Source organism: Somniosus microcephalus, chromosome 18, assembly GCF_052327205.1.
Source record: "Somniosus microcephalus isolate GS21.2 chromosome 18, FLI_Smic_1.0, whole genome shotgun sequence".
Lineage (NCBI taxonomy): Eukaryota > Metazoa > Chordata > Chondrichthyes > Squaliformes > Somniosidae > Somniosus > Somniosus microcephalus.
In genome coordinates, this window is record NC_141004.1 from 81,712,750 (window position 1) to 81,731,260 (window position 18,511).

At 57.2% G+C, this 18,511-nt stretch overlaps 1 protein-coding gene across 1 annotated transcript in view; it reads right to left on the reverse strand.

Moving 5' to 3' along the window:
• Window positions 1-18,511, reverse strand: part of LOC147105410 (uncharacterized) — a gene marked incomplete at its 5' end in the record, with an annotated part of 278,987 nt that overhangs the window by 52,331 nt on the left and 208,145 nt on the right. Inside the window, 2 exons of the mRNA XM_086011725.1 lie at window positions 10,041-10,122; window positions 17,980-18,109. Coding sequence (XP_085867851.1) covers window positions 10,041-10,122; window positions 17,980-18,109 — 212 coding nt within the window. The remainder of the gene's footprint in view (window positions 1-10,040; window positions 10,123-17,979; window positions 18,110-18,511) is intronic.

The window sequence follows — 18,511 nt, forward strand, 5'->3', positions numbered from 1 at the left end:
CATGGCCAGTGCAGGGGGCCTGTATCCCAGAGCGTGGCCAGTGCAGGGGGCCTGTATCCCAGAGCGTGGCCAGTGCAGGGGGCCTGTATCCCAGAGCGTGGCCAGTGCGAGGGGCCTGTATCCCAGAGCGTGGCCAGTGCACGGGGCCTGTATCCCTGAGCGTGGCCAGTGCAAAGAGCCGATATACCAGAGCGTGGCCAGTGCAGGGGGCCTGTATCCCAGAGCATGGCCAGTGCAGGGAGGCCTGTATCCCAGAGCATGGCCAGTGTAGGGAGGCCTGCATCCCAGAGTATGGCCAGTGCAGTGAGGCCTGTATCCCAGAGCATGGCCAGTGCAGGGAGGCTTGTATCCCAGCGCGTGGCTAGTGCAGTGGGCCTGTATCCCAGAGCGTGGCCAGTGCAGGGGGCCTGTATCACAGAGCGTGGCCAGTGTGAGGGGCCTGTATCCCAGAGCATGGCCAGTGCAGGGGGCCTGTACCCCAGAGCGTGGCCAGTGCAGGGAGGCCTTTATCCCAGAGCGTGGCCAGTGTTAGAGGCCTGTATCCCAGAGCGTAGCCAGTGTGAGGGGCCTGTATCCCAGAGCGTGGCCAGTGCGAGGGGGCCTGTATCACAGGGGGTGGCCAGTGCAGGGGGCCTGTATCCCAGAGCGTGGCCAGTGCAGGGAGGCCTGTATCCCAGAGCGTGGCCAGTGCAGGGAGGCCTGTATCCCAGAGCTTGGCCGGTGCGAGGGGCCTGTATCCCAGAGCATGGCCAGTGCGAGGGGCCTGTATCGCAGAACGTGGCCAGTGCGAGGGGCCTGCATCGCAGAACGTGGCCAGTGCGATGGGCCTGTATCCCAAAGCGTGGCCAGTGCAGGGGTCCTGTATCCCAGAGCATGGCCAGTGCGAGGGGCCTGTATCCCAGAGCGTGGCCAGTGCACGGGGCCTGTATCCCTGAGCGTGGCCAGTGCAAAGAGCCTATATACCAGAGCGTGGCCAGTGCAGGGAGGACTGTATCCCAGAGCATGGCCAGTGCAGGGAGGCCTGTATCCCAGAGGGTGGCCAGTGCAGCGGGCCTGTATCCCAGAGCGTGGCAAGTGCAGGGGGCCTGTATCACAGAGCGTGGCCAGTGCGAGGGGCCTGTATCCCAGAGCGTGGCCAGTGCATGGGGCCTGTATCCCAGAGCATGGCCAGTGCGAGGGGCCTGTATCCCAGAGCGTGGCCAGTGCAGCGGGCCTGTATCCCAGAGCGTGGCCAGTGCGAGGGGCCTGTATCCCAGAGCGTGGCCAGTGCAGGGAGGCCTGTAACCCAGAGCGTGGCCAGTGCAGGGGGCCAGTATCCCAGAGCATGGCCAGTGTGAGGGGCCTGTATCACAGAGCATGGCCAGTGCGAGGGGCCTGTATCCCAGAGCGTGGCCAGTGCAGGGTGCCTGTATCCCAGAGCGTGGCCAGTGCAAGGGGCCTGTATCCCAGAGCGTGGCCAGTGCAAGGGGTCTGTATCCCAGAGCATGGCCAGTGCGAGGAGCCTGTATCCCAGAGCGTGGCCAGTGAAGGGTGCCTGTATCCCAGACCATGGCCAGTGCAGGGTGCCTGCATCCCAGAGCATGGCCAGTGCGAGGGGACTGTATCCCAGAGTGTGGCCAGTGCAGGGGGCCTGTATCCCAGAGTGTGGCCAGTGCAGGGGCCTGTATCCCTGAGCGTGGCCAGTGCAGGGGGCCTGTATCCCAGAGCGTGGCCAGGGCAGGGGGCCTGTATCCCAGAGCATGGCCAGTGCGAGGGGCCTGTATACCAGTGCGTGGCCAGTGTGATGGGCCTGTATCCCAGAGCGTGGCCAGTGCAGGGGGCCTGTATCCCACAGCGTGGCTAGTGCAGGGGGCCTGTATCCCAGAGTGTGGCCAGTGTGAGGGGCCTGTATCCCAGAGCATGGCCAGTGTGAGGGGCCTGTATCCCAGTGCATGGCCAGTGCAAGGGGCCTGTATCCCAGAGCATGGCCAGTGTGAGGGGCCTGTATCCCAGAGCGTGGTTAGTGCAGGGGGCCTGTATCCCAGAGCGTGGCCAGTGTGAGGGGCCTGTATCCCAGAGTGTGGCCAGTATGAGGGGTCTGTATCCCAGAGCATGACCAGTGTGAGGGGCCTGTATCCCAGAGTGTGGCCAGTGTGAGGGGCCTGTATCCCAGAGTGTGGCCAGTGCCGGGAGGTTTGTATCCCAGAGCGTGGCCAGTGCGGGGGCCGCTATCCCAGAGCGTGGCTAGTGTGAGGGGCCTGTATCCCAGAGCATGGCCAGTGCAGGGAGGCCTGTATCCCAGAGCATGGCCAGTGCAGGGAGGCCTGTATCCCAGAGCATGCCCAGTGCAGGGAGGCCTGCATCCCAGAGCATGGCCAGTGCAGGGAGGACTGTATCCCAGAGCATGGCCAGTGCAGGGAGGCCTGTATCCCAGAGGGTGGCCAGTGCAGCGGGCCTGTATCCCAGAGCGTGGCAAGTGCAGGGGGCCTGTATCACAGAGCGTGGCCAGTGCGAGGGGCCTCTATCCCAGAGCGTGGCCAGTGCATGGGGCCTGTATCCCAGAGCATGGCCAGTGCGAGGGGCCTGTATCCCAGAGCGTGGCCAGTGCAGGGGGCCTGTATCCCAGAGCGTGGCCAGTGCGAGGGGCCTGTATCCCAGAGCGTGGCCAGTGCAGGGAGCCTGTATCCCAGAGCGTGGCCAGTGCACGGGGCCTGTATCGCAGAGCATGGCCAGTGCAGGGGGCCTGTATCCCGGAGCATGGCCAGTGCAGGGGGCCTGTATCCCAGAGCGTGGCCAGTGCAGGGGGCCTGTATCCCAGAGCGTGGCCAGTGCAGGGGGCCTGTATCCCAGAGCGTGGCCAGTGCGAGGGGCCTGTATCCCAGAGCGTGGCCAGTGCACGGGGCCTGTATCCCTGAGCGTGGCCAGTGCAAAGAGCCGATATACCAGAGCGTGGCCAGTGCAGGGGGCCTGTATCCCAGAGCATGGCCAGTGCAGGGAGGCCTGTATCCCAGAGCATGGCCAGTGTAGGGAGGCCTGCATCCCAGAGTATGGCCAGTGCAGTGAGGCCTGTATCCCAGAGCATGGCCAGTGCAGGGAGGCTTGTATCCCAGCGCGTGGCTAGTGCAGTGGGCCTGTATCCCAGAGCGTGGCCAGTGCAGGGGGCCTGTATCACAGAGCGTGGCCAGTGTGAGGGGCCTGTATCCCAGAGCATGGCCAGTGCAGGGGGCCTGTACCCCAGAGCGTGGCCAGTGCAGGGAGGCCTTTATCCCAGAGCGTGGCCAGTGTTAGAGGCCTGTATCCCAGAGCGTAGCCAGTGTGAGGGGCCTGTATCCCAGAGCGTGGCCAGTGCGAGGGGGCCTGTATCACAGGGGGTGGCCAGTGCAGGGGGCCTGTATCCCAGAGCGTGGCCAGTGCAGGGAGGCCTGTATCCCAGAGCGTGGCCAGTGCAGGGAGGCCTGTATCCCAGAGCTTGGCCGGTGCGAGGGGCCTGTATCCCAGAGCATGGCCAGTGCGAGGGGCCTGTATCGCAGAACGTGGCCAGTGCGAGGGGCCTGCATCGCAGAACGTGGCCAGTGCGATGGGCCTGTATCCCAAAGCGTGGCCAGTGCAGGGAGGCCTGCATCCCAGAGCATGGCCAGTGCAGGGAGGACTGTATCCCAGAGCATGGCCAGTGCAGGGAGGCCTGTATCCCAGAGGGTGGCCAGTGCAGCGGGCCTGTATCCCAGAGCGTGGCAAGTGCAGGGGGCCTGTATCCCAGAGCGTGGCCAGTGTGAGGGGCCTGTATCCCAGAGTGTGGCCAGTATGAGGGGTCTGTATCCCAGAGCATGACCAGTGTGAGGGGCCTGTATCCCAGAGTGTGGCCAGTGTGAGGGGCCTGTATCCCAGAGCGTGGTTAGTGCAGGGGGCCTGTATCCCAGAGCGTGGCCAGTGTGAGGGGCCTGTATCCCAGAGTGTGGCCAGTATGAGGGGTCTGTATCCCAGAGCATGACCAGTGTGAGGGGCCTGTATCCCAGAGTGTGGCCAGTGTGAGGGGCCTGTATCCCAGAGTGTGGCCAGTGCCGGGAGGTTTGTATCCCAGAGCGTGGCCAGTGCGGGGGCCGCTATCCCAGAGCGTGGCTAGTGTGAGGGGCCTGTATCCCAGAGCATGGCCAGTGCAGGGAGGCCTGTATCCCAGAGCATGGCCAGTGCAGGGAGGCCTGTATCCCAGAGCATGCCCAGTGCAGGGAGGCCTGCATCCCAGAGCATGGCCAGTGCAGGGAGGACTGTATCCCAGAGCATGGCCAGTGCAGGGAGGCCTGTATCCCAGAGGGTGGCCAGTGCAGCGGGCCTGTATCCCAGAGCGTGGCAAGTGCAGGGGGCCTGTATCACAGAGCGTGGCCAGTGCGAGGGGCCTCTATCCCAGAGCGTGGCCAGTGCATGGGGCCTGTATCCCAGAGCATGGCCAGTGCGAGGGGCCTGTATCCCAGAGCGTGGCCAGTGCAGGGGGCCTGTATCCCAGAGCGTGGCCAGTGCGAGGGGCCTGTATCCCAGAGCGTGGCCAGTGCAGGGAGCCTGTATCCCAGAGCGTGGCCAGTGCACGGGGCCTGTATCGCAGAGCATGGCCAGTGCAGGGGGCCTGTATCCCGGAGCATGGCCAGTGCAGGGGGCCTGTATCCCAGAGCGTGGCCAGTGCAGGGGGCCTGTATCCCAGAGCGTGGCCAGTGCAGGGGGCCTGTATCCCAGAGCGTGGCCAGTGCGAGGGGCCTGTATCCCAGAGCGTGGCCAGTGCACGGGGCCTGTATCCCTGAGCGTGGCCAGTGCAAAGAGCCGATATACCAGAGCGTGGCCAGTGCAGGGGGCCTGTATCCCAGAGCATGGCCAGTGCAGGGAGGCCTGTATCCCAGAGCATGGCCAGTGTAGGGAGGCCTGCATCCCAGAGTATGGCCAGTGCAGTGAGGCCTGTATCCCAGAGCATGGCCAGTGCAGGGAGGCTTGTATCCCAGCGCGTGGCTAGTGCAGTGGGCCTGTATCCCAGAGCGTGGCCAGTGCAGGGGGCCTGTATCACAGAGCGTGGCCAGTGTGAGGGGCCTGTATCCCAGAGCATGGCCAGTGCAGGGGGCCTGTACCCCAGAGCGTGGCCAGTGCAGGGAGGCCTTTATCCCAGAGCGTGGCCAGTGTTAGAGGCCTGTATCCCAGAGCGTAGCCAGTGTGAGGGGCCTGTATCCCAGAGCGTGGCCAGTGCGAGGGGGCCTGTATCACAGGGGGTGGCCAGTGCAGGGGGCCTGTATCCCAGAGCGTGGCCAGTGCAGGGAGGCCTGTATCCCAGAGCGTGGCCAGTGCAGGGAGGCCTGTATCCCAGAGCTTGGCCGGTGCGAGGGGCCTGTATCCCAGAGCATGGCCAGTGCGAGGGGCCTGTATCGCAGAACGTGGCCAGTGCGAGGGGCCTGCATCGCAGAACGTGGCCAGTGCGATGGGCCTGTATCCCAAAGCGTGGCCAGTGCAGGGGTCCTGTATCCCAGAGCATGGCCAGTGCGAGGGGCCTGTATCCCAGAGCGTGGCCAGTGCACGGGGCCTGTATCCCTGAGCGTGGCCAGTGCAAAGAGCCTATATACCAGAGCGTGGCCAGTGCAGGGAGGACTGTATCCCAGAGCATGGCCAGTGCAGGGAGGCCTGTATCCCAGAGGGTGGCCAGTGCAGCGGGCCTGTATCCCAGAGCGTGGCAAGTGCAGGGGGCCTGTATCACAGAGCGTGGCCAGTGCGAGGGGCCTGTATCCCAGAGCGTGGCCAGTGCATGGGGCCTGTATCCCAGAGCATGGCCAGTGCGAGGGGCCTGTATCCCAGAGCGTGGCCAGTGCAGGGGGCCTGTATCCCAGAGCGTGGCCAGTGCGAGGGGCCTGTATCCCAGAGCGTGGCCAGTGCAGGGAGCCTGTATCCCAGAGCGTGGCCAGTGCACGGGGCCTGTATCGCAGAGCATGGCCAGTGCAGGGGGCCTGTATCCCGGAGCATGGCCAGTGCAGGGGGCCTGTATCCCAGAGCGTGGCCAGTGCAGGGGGCCTGTATCCCAGAGCGTGGCCAGTGCAGGGGGCCTGTATCCCAGAGCGTGGCCAGTGCGAGGGGCCTGTATCCCAGAGCGTGGCCAGTGCACGGGGCCTGTATCCCTGAGCGTGGCCAGTGCAAAGAGCCGATATACCAGAGCGTGGCCAGTGCAGGGGGCCTGTATCCCAGAGCATGGCCAGTGCAGGGAGGCCTGTATCCCAGAGCATGGCCAGTGTAGGGAGGCCTGCATCCCAGAGTATGGCCAGTGCAGTGAGGCCTGTATCCCAGAGCATGGCCAGTGCAGGGAGGCTTGTATCCCAGCGCGTGGCTAGTGCAGTGGGCCTGTATCCCAGAGCGTGGCCAGTGCAGGGGGCCTGTATCACAGAGCGTGGCCAGTGTGAGGGGCCTGTATCCCAGAGCATGGCCAGTGCAGGGGGCCTGTACCCCAGAGCGTGGCCAGTGCAGGGAGGCCTTTATCCCAGAGCGTGGCCAGTGTTAGAGGCCTGTATCCCAGAGCGTAGCCAGTGTGAGGGGCCTGTATCCCAGAGCGTGGCCAGTGCGAGGGGGCCTGTATCCCAGAGCGTAGCCAGTGTGAGGGGCCTGTATCCCAGAGCGTGGCCAGTGCGAGGGGGCCTGTATCACAGGGGGTGGCCAGTGCAGGGGGCCTGTATCCCAGAGCGTGGCCAGTGCAGGGAGGCCTGTATCCCAGAGCGTGGCCAGTGCAGGGAGGCCTGTATCCCAGAGCTTGGCCGGTGCGAGGGGCCTGTATCCCAGAGCATGGCCAGTGCGAGGGGCCTGTATCGCAGAACGTGGCCAGTGCGAGGGGCCTGCATCGCAGAACGTGGCCAGTGCGATGGGCCTGTATCCCAAAGCGTGGCCAGTGCAGGGGTCCTGTATCCCAGAGCATGGCCAGTGCGAGGGGCCTGTATCCCAGAGCGTGGCCAGTGCACGGGGCCTGTATCCCTGAGCGTGGCCAGTGCAAAGAGCCTATATACCAGAGCGTGGCCAGTGCAGGGGGCCTGTATCCCAGAGCATGGCCAGTGCAGGGAGGCCTGTATCCCAGAGCATGGCCAGTGTAGGGAGGCCTGCATGCCAGAGTATGGCCAGTGCAGTGAGGCCTGTATCCCAGAGCATGGCCAGTGCAGGGAGGCCTGTATCCCAGCGCGTGGCTAGTGCAGTGGGCCTGTATCCCAGAGCGTGGCCAGTGCAGGGGGCCTGTATCACAGAGCGTGGTCAGTGTGAGGGGCCTGTATCCCAGAGCATGGCCAGTGCAGGGGGCCTGTACCCCAGAGCGTGGCCAGTGCAGGGAGGCCTTTATCCCAGAGCGTGGCCAGTGTTAGAGGCCTGTATCCCAGAGCGTAGCCAGTGTGAGGGGCCTGTATCCCAGAGCGTGGCCAGTGCGAGGGGGCCTGTATCCCAGGGGGTGGCCAGTGTAGGGGGCCTGTATCCCAGAGTGTGGCCAGTGCAGGGAGGCCTGTATCCCAGAGTGTGGCCAGTGCAGGGAGGCCTGTATCCCAGAGCTTGGCCGGTGTGAGGGGCCTGTATCCCAGAGCATGGCCAGTGCGAGGGGCCTGTATCGCAGAACGTGGCCAGTGCGAGGGGCCTGCATCGCAGAACGTGGCCAGTGCGAGGGGCCTGTATCCCAAAGCGTGGCCAGTGCAGGGGTCCTGTATCCCAGAGCATGGCCAGTGCGAGGGGCCTGTATCCCAGAGCGTGGCCAGTGCGAGGGGCCTGTATCCCAGAGTGTGGCCAGTGCGAGGGGCCTGTATCCCAGAGCATGGCCAGTGCGAGGGGCCTGTATCCCAGAGCGTGGCCAGTGCAGGGAGGCCTGTATCTCAGAGCGAGGCCAGTTTGAGGGGCCTGTATCCCAGAGCGTGGCCAGTGTGAGGAGCCTGTATCCCAGAGCATGACCAGTGTGAGGGGCCTGTATCCCAGAGCATGGCCAATGCGAGGGGCCTGTATCCCAGAGCGTCGCCAGTGCAGGGGGCCTGTATCTGTCTCCTTTAGTAGCACCCACAGACCCCTAGAGTCATTGGGGGAATTCTAACACCCAAAATGAGTGAGTTTGGGTCGGGTGGGAAGTAAAAATGTAAAAAATCTCAAACCCGAACCCAGCCCATTTTAAGGCCGCCCACTTCTGGTTTTAATGCAGTTGGGACAGGGGGACAGGCAACCAAGCTGCTCCCAGGAGATGGGCTGCTTATTTGAACATTTTAGTGCCATCTTTAAACCTGGCAGGCCTCATTCACAGGTCTCGGCAACCCGCCTGCTGAAGGGAGGCGAGGACTGCTGCACGGAACAGGTGCACTTCCAGTGTTGCCTGTGGGCCACGAGGTTCTTCCCCCCTCACCCCCCCAGCAAACCAGTTAACCTCCCAGTGACCGGACCCCCCACACTGTGCCATCTGATGCCCCCCGACCCCCGATCTTTCGGCACTCCCTATCCATGCCCCCCCGAACCCCGATCTCTCACTCCCTACCCATGCCCCCTGACCCCCGATCTCTCACTCCCTATCCATGCCCCCCGACCCCCGATCTCTCACTCCCTATCCATGCCCCCCCGACCCCCGATCTCTCGGCACTCCCAATCCATGCCCCCTGACTCCCGATCTCTCACTCCCTATCCATGCCCCCCTGACCCCCGATCTCTCACTCCCTATCCATGCCCCCCGACCTCTCGGCACTCCCTATCCATGCCCCCCGACCCCCGATCTCTCACTCCCTACCCATGCCCCCTGACCCCCGATCTCTCACTCCCTATCCATGCCCCCCGACCCCCGATCTCTCACTCCCTATCCATGCCCCCTGACCCCCGATCTCTCACTCCCTATCCATGCCCCCCGACCCCCGATCTCTCACTTCCTATCCATGCCCCCCCGACCCCCGATCTCTCGGCACTCCCTATCCATGCCCCCCGACCCCCGATCTCTCACTCCCTATCCATGCCCCCTGACCCCGATCTCTCGGCACTCCCTATCCATGCCCCCCGACCCCCGATCTCTCGGCACTCCCGATCCATGCCCCCTGACTCCCAATCTCTCGGCACTCCCTATCCATGCCCCCTGACTCCCGATCTCTCACTCCCTATCCATGCCCCCTGACCCCCGATCTCTCGCTCCCTATCCATGCCCCCTGACCCTCGATCTCTCACTCCCTATCCATGCCCCCTGACCCCCGATCTCTCACTCCCTATCCATGCCCCCTGACCCTCGATCTCTCACTCCCTATCCATGCCCCCTGACCCTTGATCTCTCACTCCCTATCCATGCCCCTGACCCCCGATCTCTCGGCACTCCCCACCCATGCCCCCTGACCCCCGATCTCTCGGCACTCCCGATCCATGCCCCCTGACCCCCGATCTCTCACTCCCTACCCATGCCCCCTGACCCCCGATCTCTCACTCCCTATCCATGCCCCCTGACCCTCGATCTCTCACTCCCTATCCATGCCCCCTGACCCTCGATCTCTCACTCCCCACCCATGCCCCCTGACCCCCGATCTCTCGGCACTCCCGATCCATGCCCCCTGACCCCCGATCTCTCACTCCCTATCCATGCCCCCCGACCTCTCACTCCCTCCTCCCTGCTTCCTGGCCCTAGGCCGTAGGCCAGTCAGCCTCACAATCTGGCTTGCTGCGGTTGGGAAACCGATTTAAAAAATGGTTATCATTATTAAATTCTGCAGAACCTGAGGGAAACCCGCTGCATGCTGATTGGCCGTTGCACAATCTGTCGACTCTACGTACATCTACTGCCCGCTCCCAGCGCTGACATTATTCCTTCACCAAGAGGCCGTCCGGCACAGCCCACACCAGAATTGTACGCACGCTGCTCTGACTCCATTGTTGGCCCAAAACAGCACCCATAGCACCCGAACAACGGGCGCCAGCTAATCCAATTTCCAGGCCACGGTCTCCTTTAACACACACACTGACCCCTAGAGTCACCATTCCCTGATCCGAAGGTTCCCAATCCCTTTGCTCTTTGACTGTGTCTTATTGACCGGGCACCCAGTGTCCTTGACATCCTGCTGGAGTCCCGCACTCACCGCTCCTGTCCCGCAGTGTCCCAGAGCTGGAGAGCGATGTGTCTGTTCTCCACCATCAGTGTCTTCACTCGATAGTCTATCCCTGCAGTAACAGAGGAACAGATTAACGTGCGCAGTGAGCCAGGGAATAAACCAGGTGTCAGCTGGGGCATACCACCTTCTCTGAGGGAACCTGCGATGTAAGGGCATGGGCGGGCTATTGTGCAGCTCAAGCCTGGCCGTCACCAATGGCTCGATGTGATTGGTTACTGACCACAACTCCATGGTGTCTGCCGTGGCTCACTGGGCAGCACTCTCACCTCAGAGTCAGAAGGTCATGGGTTCAAGCCCCACTCCAGAGACTTGAGCCCATAATCCAGGCCGACACTCCAGCGCAGTGCCGAGGGAGTGCTGCACTGTCAGGAGCCGATGAGACGTTAAACCGAGGCCCCGTCTGCCCACTCAGGTGGACATAAAAGATTCCATGGCACTATTCAAAGAGCAGGGGAGTTCTCCGTGGTGTTCTGGATAGCATTTATCCCTCAACCAACATCACTAAAGCATCATTACCACATTGCTGTTTGTGTGTGTAAATCAGCTGCCGCGTATCCGACATTAGAATGGATCCAGGGATGAGGAACTTCAGTTACGTGGATTGCCCGGAGAAGCTGGGGTTGTTCTCCTTGGAGCAGAGAAGGTTGAGAGGAGATTTGATAGAGGTGTTCAAAATCATGAGGGGTCTGGACAGAGTAGAGAGAGAGAAACTGTTCCCATTGGCAGAGGGGCCGAGAACCAGAGGAGCGAGTGGTTCGGATCGGGAATGCGCTGCCTGAAAGGGTGCGGGAGGCAGATTCAATGGGGAATTGGATAAACACATGAAGGAGAAAAATTTGCAGGGATATGGGGAAAGAGCGGGAGAGTGGGACTAACTGGATTGCTCTTCGAAAGAGTCGGCCCAGACTCGATGGGCCGAAAGGCCTTCTGTGCTGTGCTATTCTATGATTCCATGACTACACCAATGACGACACTTGGAGTATTTCATTGGCTGTAAAGCACTTTGGAACGTCCTGATGTCGTTAACGGCGCTATAGAAATGCAAGGCCTTCTTTCTTCCTTCTTTCAATGGGACTGCTACCTTGGCGAGCTCCATCTGAGAGCAATGTGTGTAAAGAAAGAGAGAATTACATTAAAACAGTGCCTTTCACATTCTCAGGGTACCTCAGTGATTCACAGCCAACGGAATACTTTTGATGTGCCATCAGTGTTCATCAACAAATACAGCTGCAGATTTGTGCACAGCAAGAGCCCACAAAACAGTAAATGAAACAACAGACCAGGTTACCTGTTTGTGGTGGTGTTGGTTGAGGGAGTAATGTTGGTAAGGACACCTGCACCAAACACACTAAAGCAGACGGGCCCTCGGTTTAGGACTTCATCAGAAAGAAGGCGCCTCCGACAGTGTAGCATGGCCTTCAGTCCAGGAGTGGAGCTTCGACCCATCACACAGAGGGCAGCTCCGCTAAATGGACAGTGTCATGGATGACTAACTTTATGTTATAGTGTACGATTCATTCCTGCCCTGGGAGTGTTTGATGGGGCAGTGTAGAGGGAGCTTTACTCTGTATCTAACCCGTGCTGTACCTGCCCTGGGAGTGTTTGATGGGACAGTGTAGAGGGAGCTTTACTCTGTATCTAACCCGTGCTGTACCTGCCCTGGGAGTGTTTGATACGACAGTGTAGAGGGAGCTTTACTCTGTATCTAACCCGTACTGTACCTGCCCTGGGAGTGTTTGATGGGACAGTGTAGAGGAAGCTTTACTCTGTATCTAACCCGTGCTGTACCTGCCCTGGGAGTGTTTGATGGGACAGTGTAGAGGGAGCTTTACTCTGTATCTAACCCGTGCTGTACCTGCCCTGGGAGAGTTTGATGGGGCAGTGTAGAGGGAGCTTTACTCTGTATCTAACCCGTGCTGTACCTGCCCTGGGAGTGTATGACGGGACAGTGTAGAGGGAGCTTTACTCTGTATCTAACCCGTGCTGTACCTGCCCTGGGAGAGTTTGATGGGACAGTGCAGAGGGAGCTTTACTCTGTATCTAACCCGTGCTGTACCTGTCCTGGGAGTGTTTGATGGGACAGTGTAGAGGGAGCTTTACTCTGTATCTAACCCGTGCTGTACCTGCCCTGCGAGTGTTTGATGGGACAGTGTAGAGGGAGCTTTACTCTGTATCTAACCCGTGCTGTACCTGCCCTGGGAGTGTTTGATGGGACAGTGCAGAGGGAGCTTTACTCTGTATCTAACACGTGCTGTACCTGCCCTGGGATGTGTTTGATGGGACAGTGTAGAGGGAGTCATAGAGTCATAGAGTTTTACAGCACAGAAAGAGGCCCTTCGGCCCATCGTGTCTGCGCCGCCCATCCATCCCTGTCCAGTCTAATCCCATTTTCCAGCATTTGGTCCATAGCCTTGTATGCTATGGCATTCCAAGTGCTCATCCAAATGCTTCTTGAATGTTGTGAGGGTTCCTGCCTCCACCACCCTTTCAGGCAGTGAGTTCCACATTCCATCCACCCTCTGGGTGAAAAAGTTCCTCCTCAAATCCCCTCTAAATCTCCTGCCCCTTACCTTGAATCTATGCCCCCTTGTTATTGACCCCCCTACTAAGGTGAAAAGTTCCTCTTTATCTACCCTATCTATGCCCCTCATCATTTTGTACACCTCAATCAGGTCCCCCCTCAGCCTTCTTCGCTCCAATGAAAACAACCCCAGCCTGTTTAGTCTTTCTTCATAGCTGAGGCGCTCCATCCCAGGTAACATCCTGGTGAATCTTCTCTGCACCCTCTCCAAAGCAATCACATCCTTCCTATAGTGAGGCGACCAGAACTGCACACAGTACTCCAGCTGTGGCCTCACCAGCGTTTTGTACAGCTCCATCATAACCTCCCTGCTCTTATATTCTATGCCTCGTCTAATGAAGGCAAGTATCCCATATGCCTTTTTAACCACCTTATCTACCTGTTCCGCTGCCTTCAGGGATCTATGTACATGTACACCAAGGTCCCTCTGACCCTCTGTGCTTCCTAGGGCCCTACCACTCATTGTGTATTCCCTTGCCTTATTTGTCCGTCCAAAATGCATCACCTCGCAGTTTTCAGGGTTAAATTCCATTTGCCACTTTTCCGCCCATCTGACCAACCCGTTTATATCGTCCTGTAGCCTGAGGCTTTCCTCCTCGCAATTTACCACCCCACCAATTTTCGTGTCATCTGCGAACTTACTGATCATACCTTTCACATTCTCATCCAAATCATTTATGTAGATCACAAACAGCAAGGGACCCAGCACCGATCCCTGAGGTACCCCACTGGACACAGGCTTCCAGTCACAAAAGCAACCTTCGACCATTACCCTCTGCCTCCTGCGACTCAGCCAGTTTAGGATCCAACGTGCCAAGGCACCCTGGATCCCATGGGCTCTTACCTTCTTGACCAGTCTCCTATGCGGGACTTTGTCAAAAGCCTTACTGAAGTCCATGTATACCACATCCACAGCATTTCCCTCATCCACACACCTTGTCACCCCCTCGAAAAATTCAATCAGATTGGTCAGACATGATTTACCCTTGACAAAGCCATGCTGACTATCTCCGATTAATCCTTGCCTCTCCAAGTGGAGACTAATTTTGTCCCTCAGAAGTTTTTCCAATAATTTCCCAACCACAGATGTTCGGCTCACTGGCCTGTAATTCCCTGGTTTATCCCTGCTACCCTTCTTGAATAATGGTACTACGTTAGCTGTTCTCCAGTCCTCTGGTGTATCCCCTGTGGCCAGAGAGGTTCTGAAAATTTGTGTCAGAGCCCCTGCAATCTCCTCCTTTGCCTCACACAGCAGCCTGGGATACATCTCGTCCGGGCCTGGGGATTTATCCACTTTTTAGCCTGCTAAAACCGCTAGTACCTCCTCCCTCTCGATGCTAATATGTTCAAGTATATCACAGTCCCCTTGCCCGATTTCTATGTCTACATCGTCTTCCTCCATAGTGAACACAGATGCAAAAAATTCATTTAAAACCCCGCCTACATCATCTGGCTCTACACACAGATTGCCACTTTGGTCCCGAATGGGTCCTACCCTTTCCCTGGTTATCCTCTTGCCCTTAATATACTTATAAAACATCTTAGGATTTTCCTTTATTTTGCTCGCCAGTGTTATTTCATGGCCCCTCCTCGCTCTCCTAATTTATTTTTTAAGTATGCCCCTGCACTTTTTATACTCCTCTAGGGCTTCCTCCGTCTTTAGTCTTTTGTAACTGCCAAAAGCCCCCCTTTTTTTCCTAATGCATTTTTGTATATCCCTTGTCATCCAAGGTTCCCTTTGCTTGTTGGTCCCACCCTTGACCTTTACAGGAACATGTTGGCGTTGTACTCTCTCTATTTCCCTTCTGAAAGTCTCCCACTGCTTTGATGTGGATTTTCCTATAAGTAGCTGCTCCCAGTCCACTTTGGCCAGATCCTGCCTTATCATATTAAAATCGGCCTTCCCCCAATTTAGAACCCTTATTTCTGGGCCGTCTTTGTCTTTTTCCATGACCACCTTAAATCTCACCGAATTATGGTCACTGTCGCCAAAATGCTCTCCTACTGACACTTCCACCACTTGCCCGGCTACATTCCCTAGAATTAGGTCCAGTACCGCCCCCTCTCTTGTAGGACTTTCTACACGCTGGCTCAAAAAGCTCTCCTGGATGCACTTTAAGAATTCTGCACCCTCTAAGCCTTTCACACTCTGACTATCCCAATTAATATTGGGGAAGTTGAAATCCCCCACTATTATTACCCTATTATTTTTGCACTTCTCTGAGATTTGCCTACATATCTGTTCCTCTATCTCCCCCTGACTGTTTGGGGGCCTATAGTACACTCCCAGCAAAGTGCTTGCCCCCTTTTTGTTTTTAAGTTCTACCCATATGGCCTCATTAGAGGAACCCGCTAATATATCATCCTTCCTTACAGCAGTAATTGACTCCTTAATTAATATTGCAACACCCCCTCCCCTTTTACACCCCCCTCTGTCTCGCCTGAAGATTCTATACCCCGGAATATTGAGCTGCCAGTCCTGACCCTCCCTCAACCATGTCTCCGTGATAGCAAGAATATCATACTCCCATGTGTTTAACAACAACTTCAGTTCATCCATCTTATTTGCAATACTCCTTGCATTAAAATAAATGCCTTCCAGCCTTGCCATATTCCCTTTTGCCTTCACATATTTGCTCTGCCTTCCCACCTGACTTGTTTTTTCCTCCGTATTTGGCTGTAATTCACCCCCTACTATAGCTCCACTCTGTATCCCATCCCCCTGCCAAGGGAACTTTACTCTGTATCTAACCCTGTGCTGTACCTGCCCTGGGATGTGTTTGACGGGACAGTGTAGGGGGAGCTTTACTCTGTATCTAACCCATGCTGTACCTGCCCTGGGAGTGTTTGATGGGCCAGTGTAGAGGGAGCTTTACTCTGTATCTAACCCGTGCTGAACCTGCCCTGGGAGTGTTTGATGGGACAGTGCAGAGGGAGCGTTACTCTGTATCTAACCCGTGCTGTACCTGCCGTGGGAGTGTTTGATGGGACAGTGTAGAGGGAGCTTTACTCTGTATCTAACCTGTGCTGTACCTGCCCTGGGAGAGTTTGATGGGAAAGTGCAGAGGGAGCTTTACTCTGTATCTAACCCGTGCTGTACCTGCCCTGGGAGTTTTTGATGGGACAGTGTAGAGGGAGTTTTACTCTGTATCTAACCCGTGCTGTACCTGCCCTGGGAGTGTTTGATGGGACAATGTAGAGGGAGCTTTACTCTGTATCTAACCCGTGCTGTACCTGCCCTGGGAGTGTTTGATGGGACAATGTAGAGGGAGCTTTACTCTGTATCTAACCCGTGTTGTACCTGCCCTGGGAGTGTTTGATGGGAGAGTGTAGAGGGAGCTTTACTCTGTATCTAACCCGTGCTGTACCTGCCCTGGGAGTGTTTGATGGGAGAGTGTAGAGGGAGCTTTACTCTGTATCTAACCTATGCTGTGCCTGCCCTGGGAGTGTTTGATGGGACTGTGTAGAGGGAGCTTTACTCTGTATCTAAACGGTGCTGCACCTGCCCTGGGAGTGTTTGATGGGACAGTGTAGAGGGAGCTTTATTCTGTATCTAACCCCGTGCTGTACCTGGTCTCGGAGGGTTTGATGGGACAGTGTAGAGGGAGCTTTACTCTGTATCTAACCCGTGCTGTACCTGTCCTGGGAGTGTTTGATGGGACAGTGTAGAGGGAGCTTTATTCTGCATCTAACCCGTGCTGTACCTGTCCTGGGATTGTTTGATGGGACAGTGTAGAGGGAGCTTTATTCTGTATCTAACCCCGTGCTGTACCTGGTCTCGGAGGGTTTGATGGGACAGTGCAGAGGGAGCTTTACTCTGTATCTAACCCGTGCTGTACCTGTCCTGGGCGTGTTTGATGGGAGAGTGTAGAGGGAGCTTTACTCTGCATCTAACCTGTGCTGTACCTGCCCTGGGAGTGTTTGATGGGACTGTGTAGAGGTAGCTTTACTCTGTATCTAACCCGTGCTGCACCTGCCCTGGGAATGTTTGATGGGACATTGTAGAGGGAGCTTTATTCTGTATCTAACCCGTGCTGTACCTGCCCTGGGAGTGTTTGATGGGACAGGGTAGAGGGAGCTTTACTCTGTATCTAACCCGTGCTGTACCTGGTCTCGGAGGGTTTGATGGGACAGTGTAGAGGGAGCTTTACTCTGTATCTAACCCGTGCTGCACCTGCCCTGGGAATGTTTGATGGGGCAGTGTTGAGGGAGCTTTACTCTGTATCTAACCCGTGCTGTACCTGCCCTGGGAGTGTTTGATGGGACAGGGTAGAGGGAGCTTTACTCTGTATCTAACCCGTGCTGCACCTGCCCTGGGAATGTTTGATGGGGCAGTGTAGAGGGAGCTTTATTCTGTATCTAACCCGTGCTGCACCTGCCCTGGGAGTGTTTGATGGGACAGTGTAGAGGGAGCTTTACTCTGTATCTAACCCGTGCTGTACCTGGTCTCGGAGGGTTTGATCTAAGGGGGTGATTTGGTGCTCCCAGCGCTGAGCGGTGCATCTTGGGAAATTGCCTGTTATTTCAGGAGCCAGTGTCTCTGTGAGCATGGCCAGAATCAGCAAACATAAATGTCCCGAGGTCATTTCGCACCTACATAAAACCTTTAATAAGACCTCAGGGTACTGAGTGCAGTACTTGGCTCCATAGGAAGGATATTCATGCTTCAGAGAGAGTACAGCCCAGATTCACTGCGAGGCTGCCTGGAATGAGGAATTACAAATACAAGACTTGAAAAACTGGGTCTGTTTTCGTTAGAACAGAGGAGAATATGGTGATGTGTTCGAAGTGTTTAAAATGATGAAAGGATGGGACAGGGTAGTTGAAGCAGACGGTTTCCAGTAGTTTAGGGGTCTAGAACAAGGGGCCATAGATACAAGATTGAATGAAAGAGATTTCGAACAGAGGGCAGGAGAAACCTCTTCACACCGAGAGCTGTGAGGCTGGGAATTCACTCCCAGGGTTCGTGGCTGAGGCAGAGACTACGTCAAGATTGAAGATTGGATTGGATAGGCTGAAGGAAAAGGGGATGAACGGAAATGGGAACAGGCTGGGTAAATGTGATTCGGACCACTTGCTCGTGTGGAGGGTAAATGCTGACACGGACTGGCTGGGCCTATGGCCTGTTTACGTGGTGCAACCCTGTATTTCTAGGGATTTGATGAAATAGTATTTCTCACAGTTTAAATCTGATCAAACGCACCCACACCTGACCAGGACTGCCTGACAGGGTATCTCCCTCCCAAACCCCCAGACTGTGGCTGTACAACAAACATTCCCCTTTAAATCATTTACGCCCCATTAAATGAAGCAATGATGTCATACCTACTGTGGCAGCTAACCCGGGCTCGAAATTATCGTCATAAAAACGCTGGATGAAGGACGTTTTTCCAGCATTTGCATTCCCAACAAACATGACGTTGTAGAGATGGTCAGGATCCTTGGTCCTTCCCACCTGTGGAAGGGAAGCAGACAGAACTAGTGAATGGGGAACACGCATTCAATTTCCTGCATTATATCGGATGTACGGCCATTCGGCCCAACCAGTCCATGCCGGCGTTTATGCTCCACTCGAGCCTCCTCCCGTCTTTCCTCATCTAAATCTATCAGCGTAACCCTCGATTCCCTTCTCCCTCATAGGCTTGTCTAGCCTCCCCTTAAATGCATCGATACCATTCGCTTCAACCACTCCGTCTGGTAGTGAGTTCATAGAAACATAGGAAAATAGGAGCAGGAGTCGGCCATTTGGCTCTTCGAGCCTGCTCCGCCATTCAATATGATCATGGCTGATTCTCTATCTCAATACCATATTCTCGCTCTCTCCCCATACCCCTTGACGCCTTTTGTATCTAGAAAT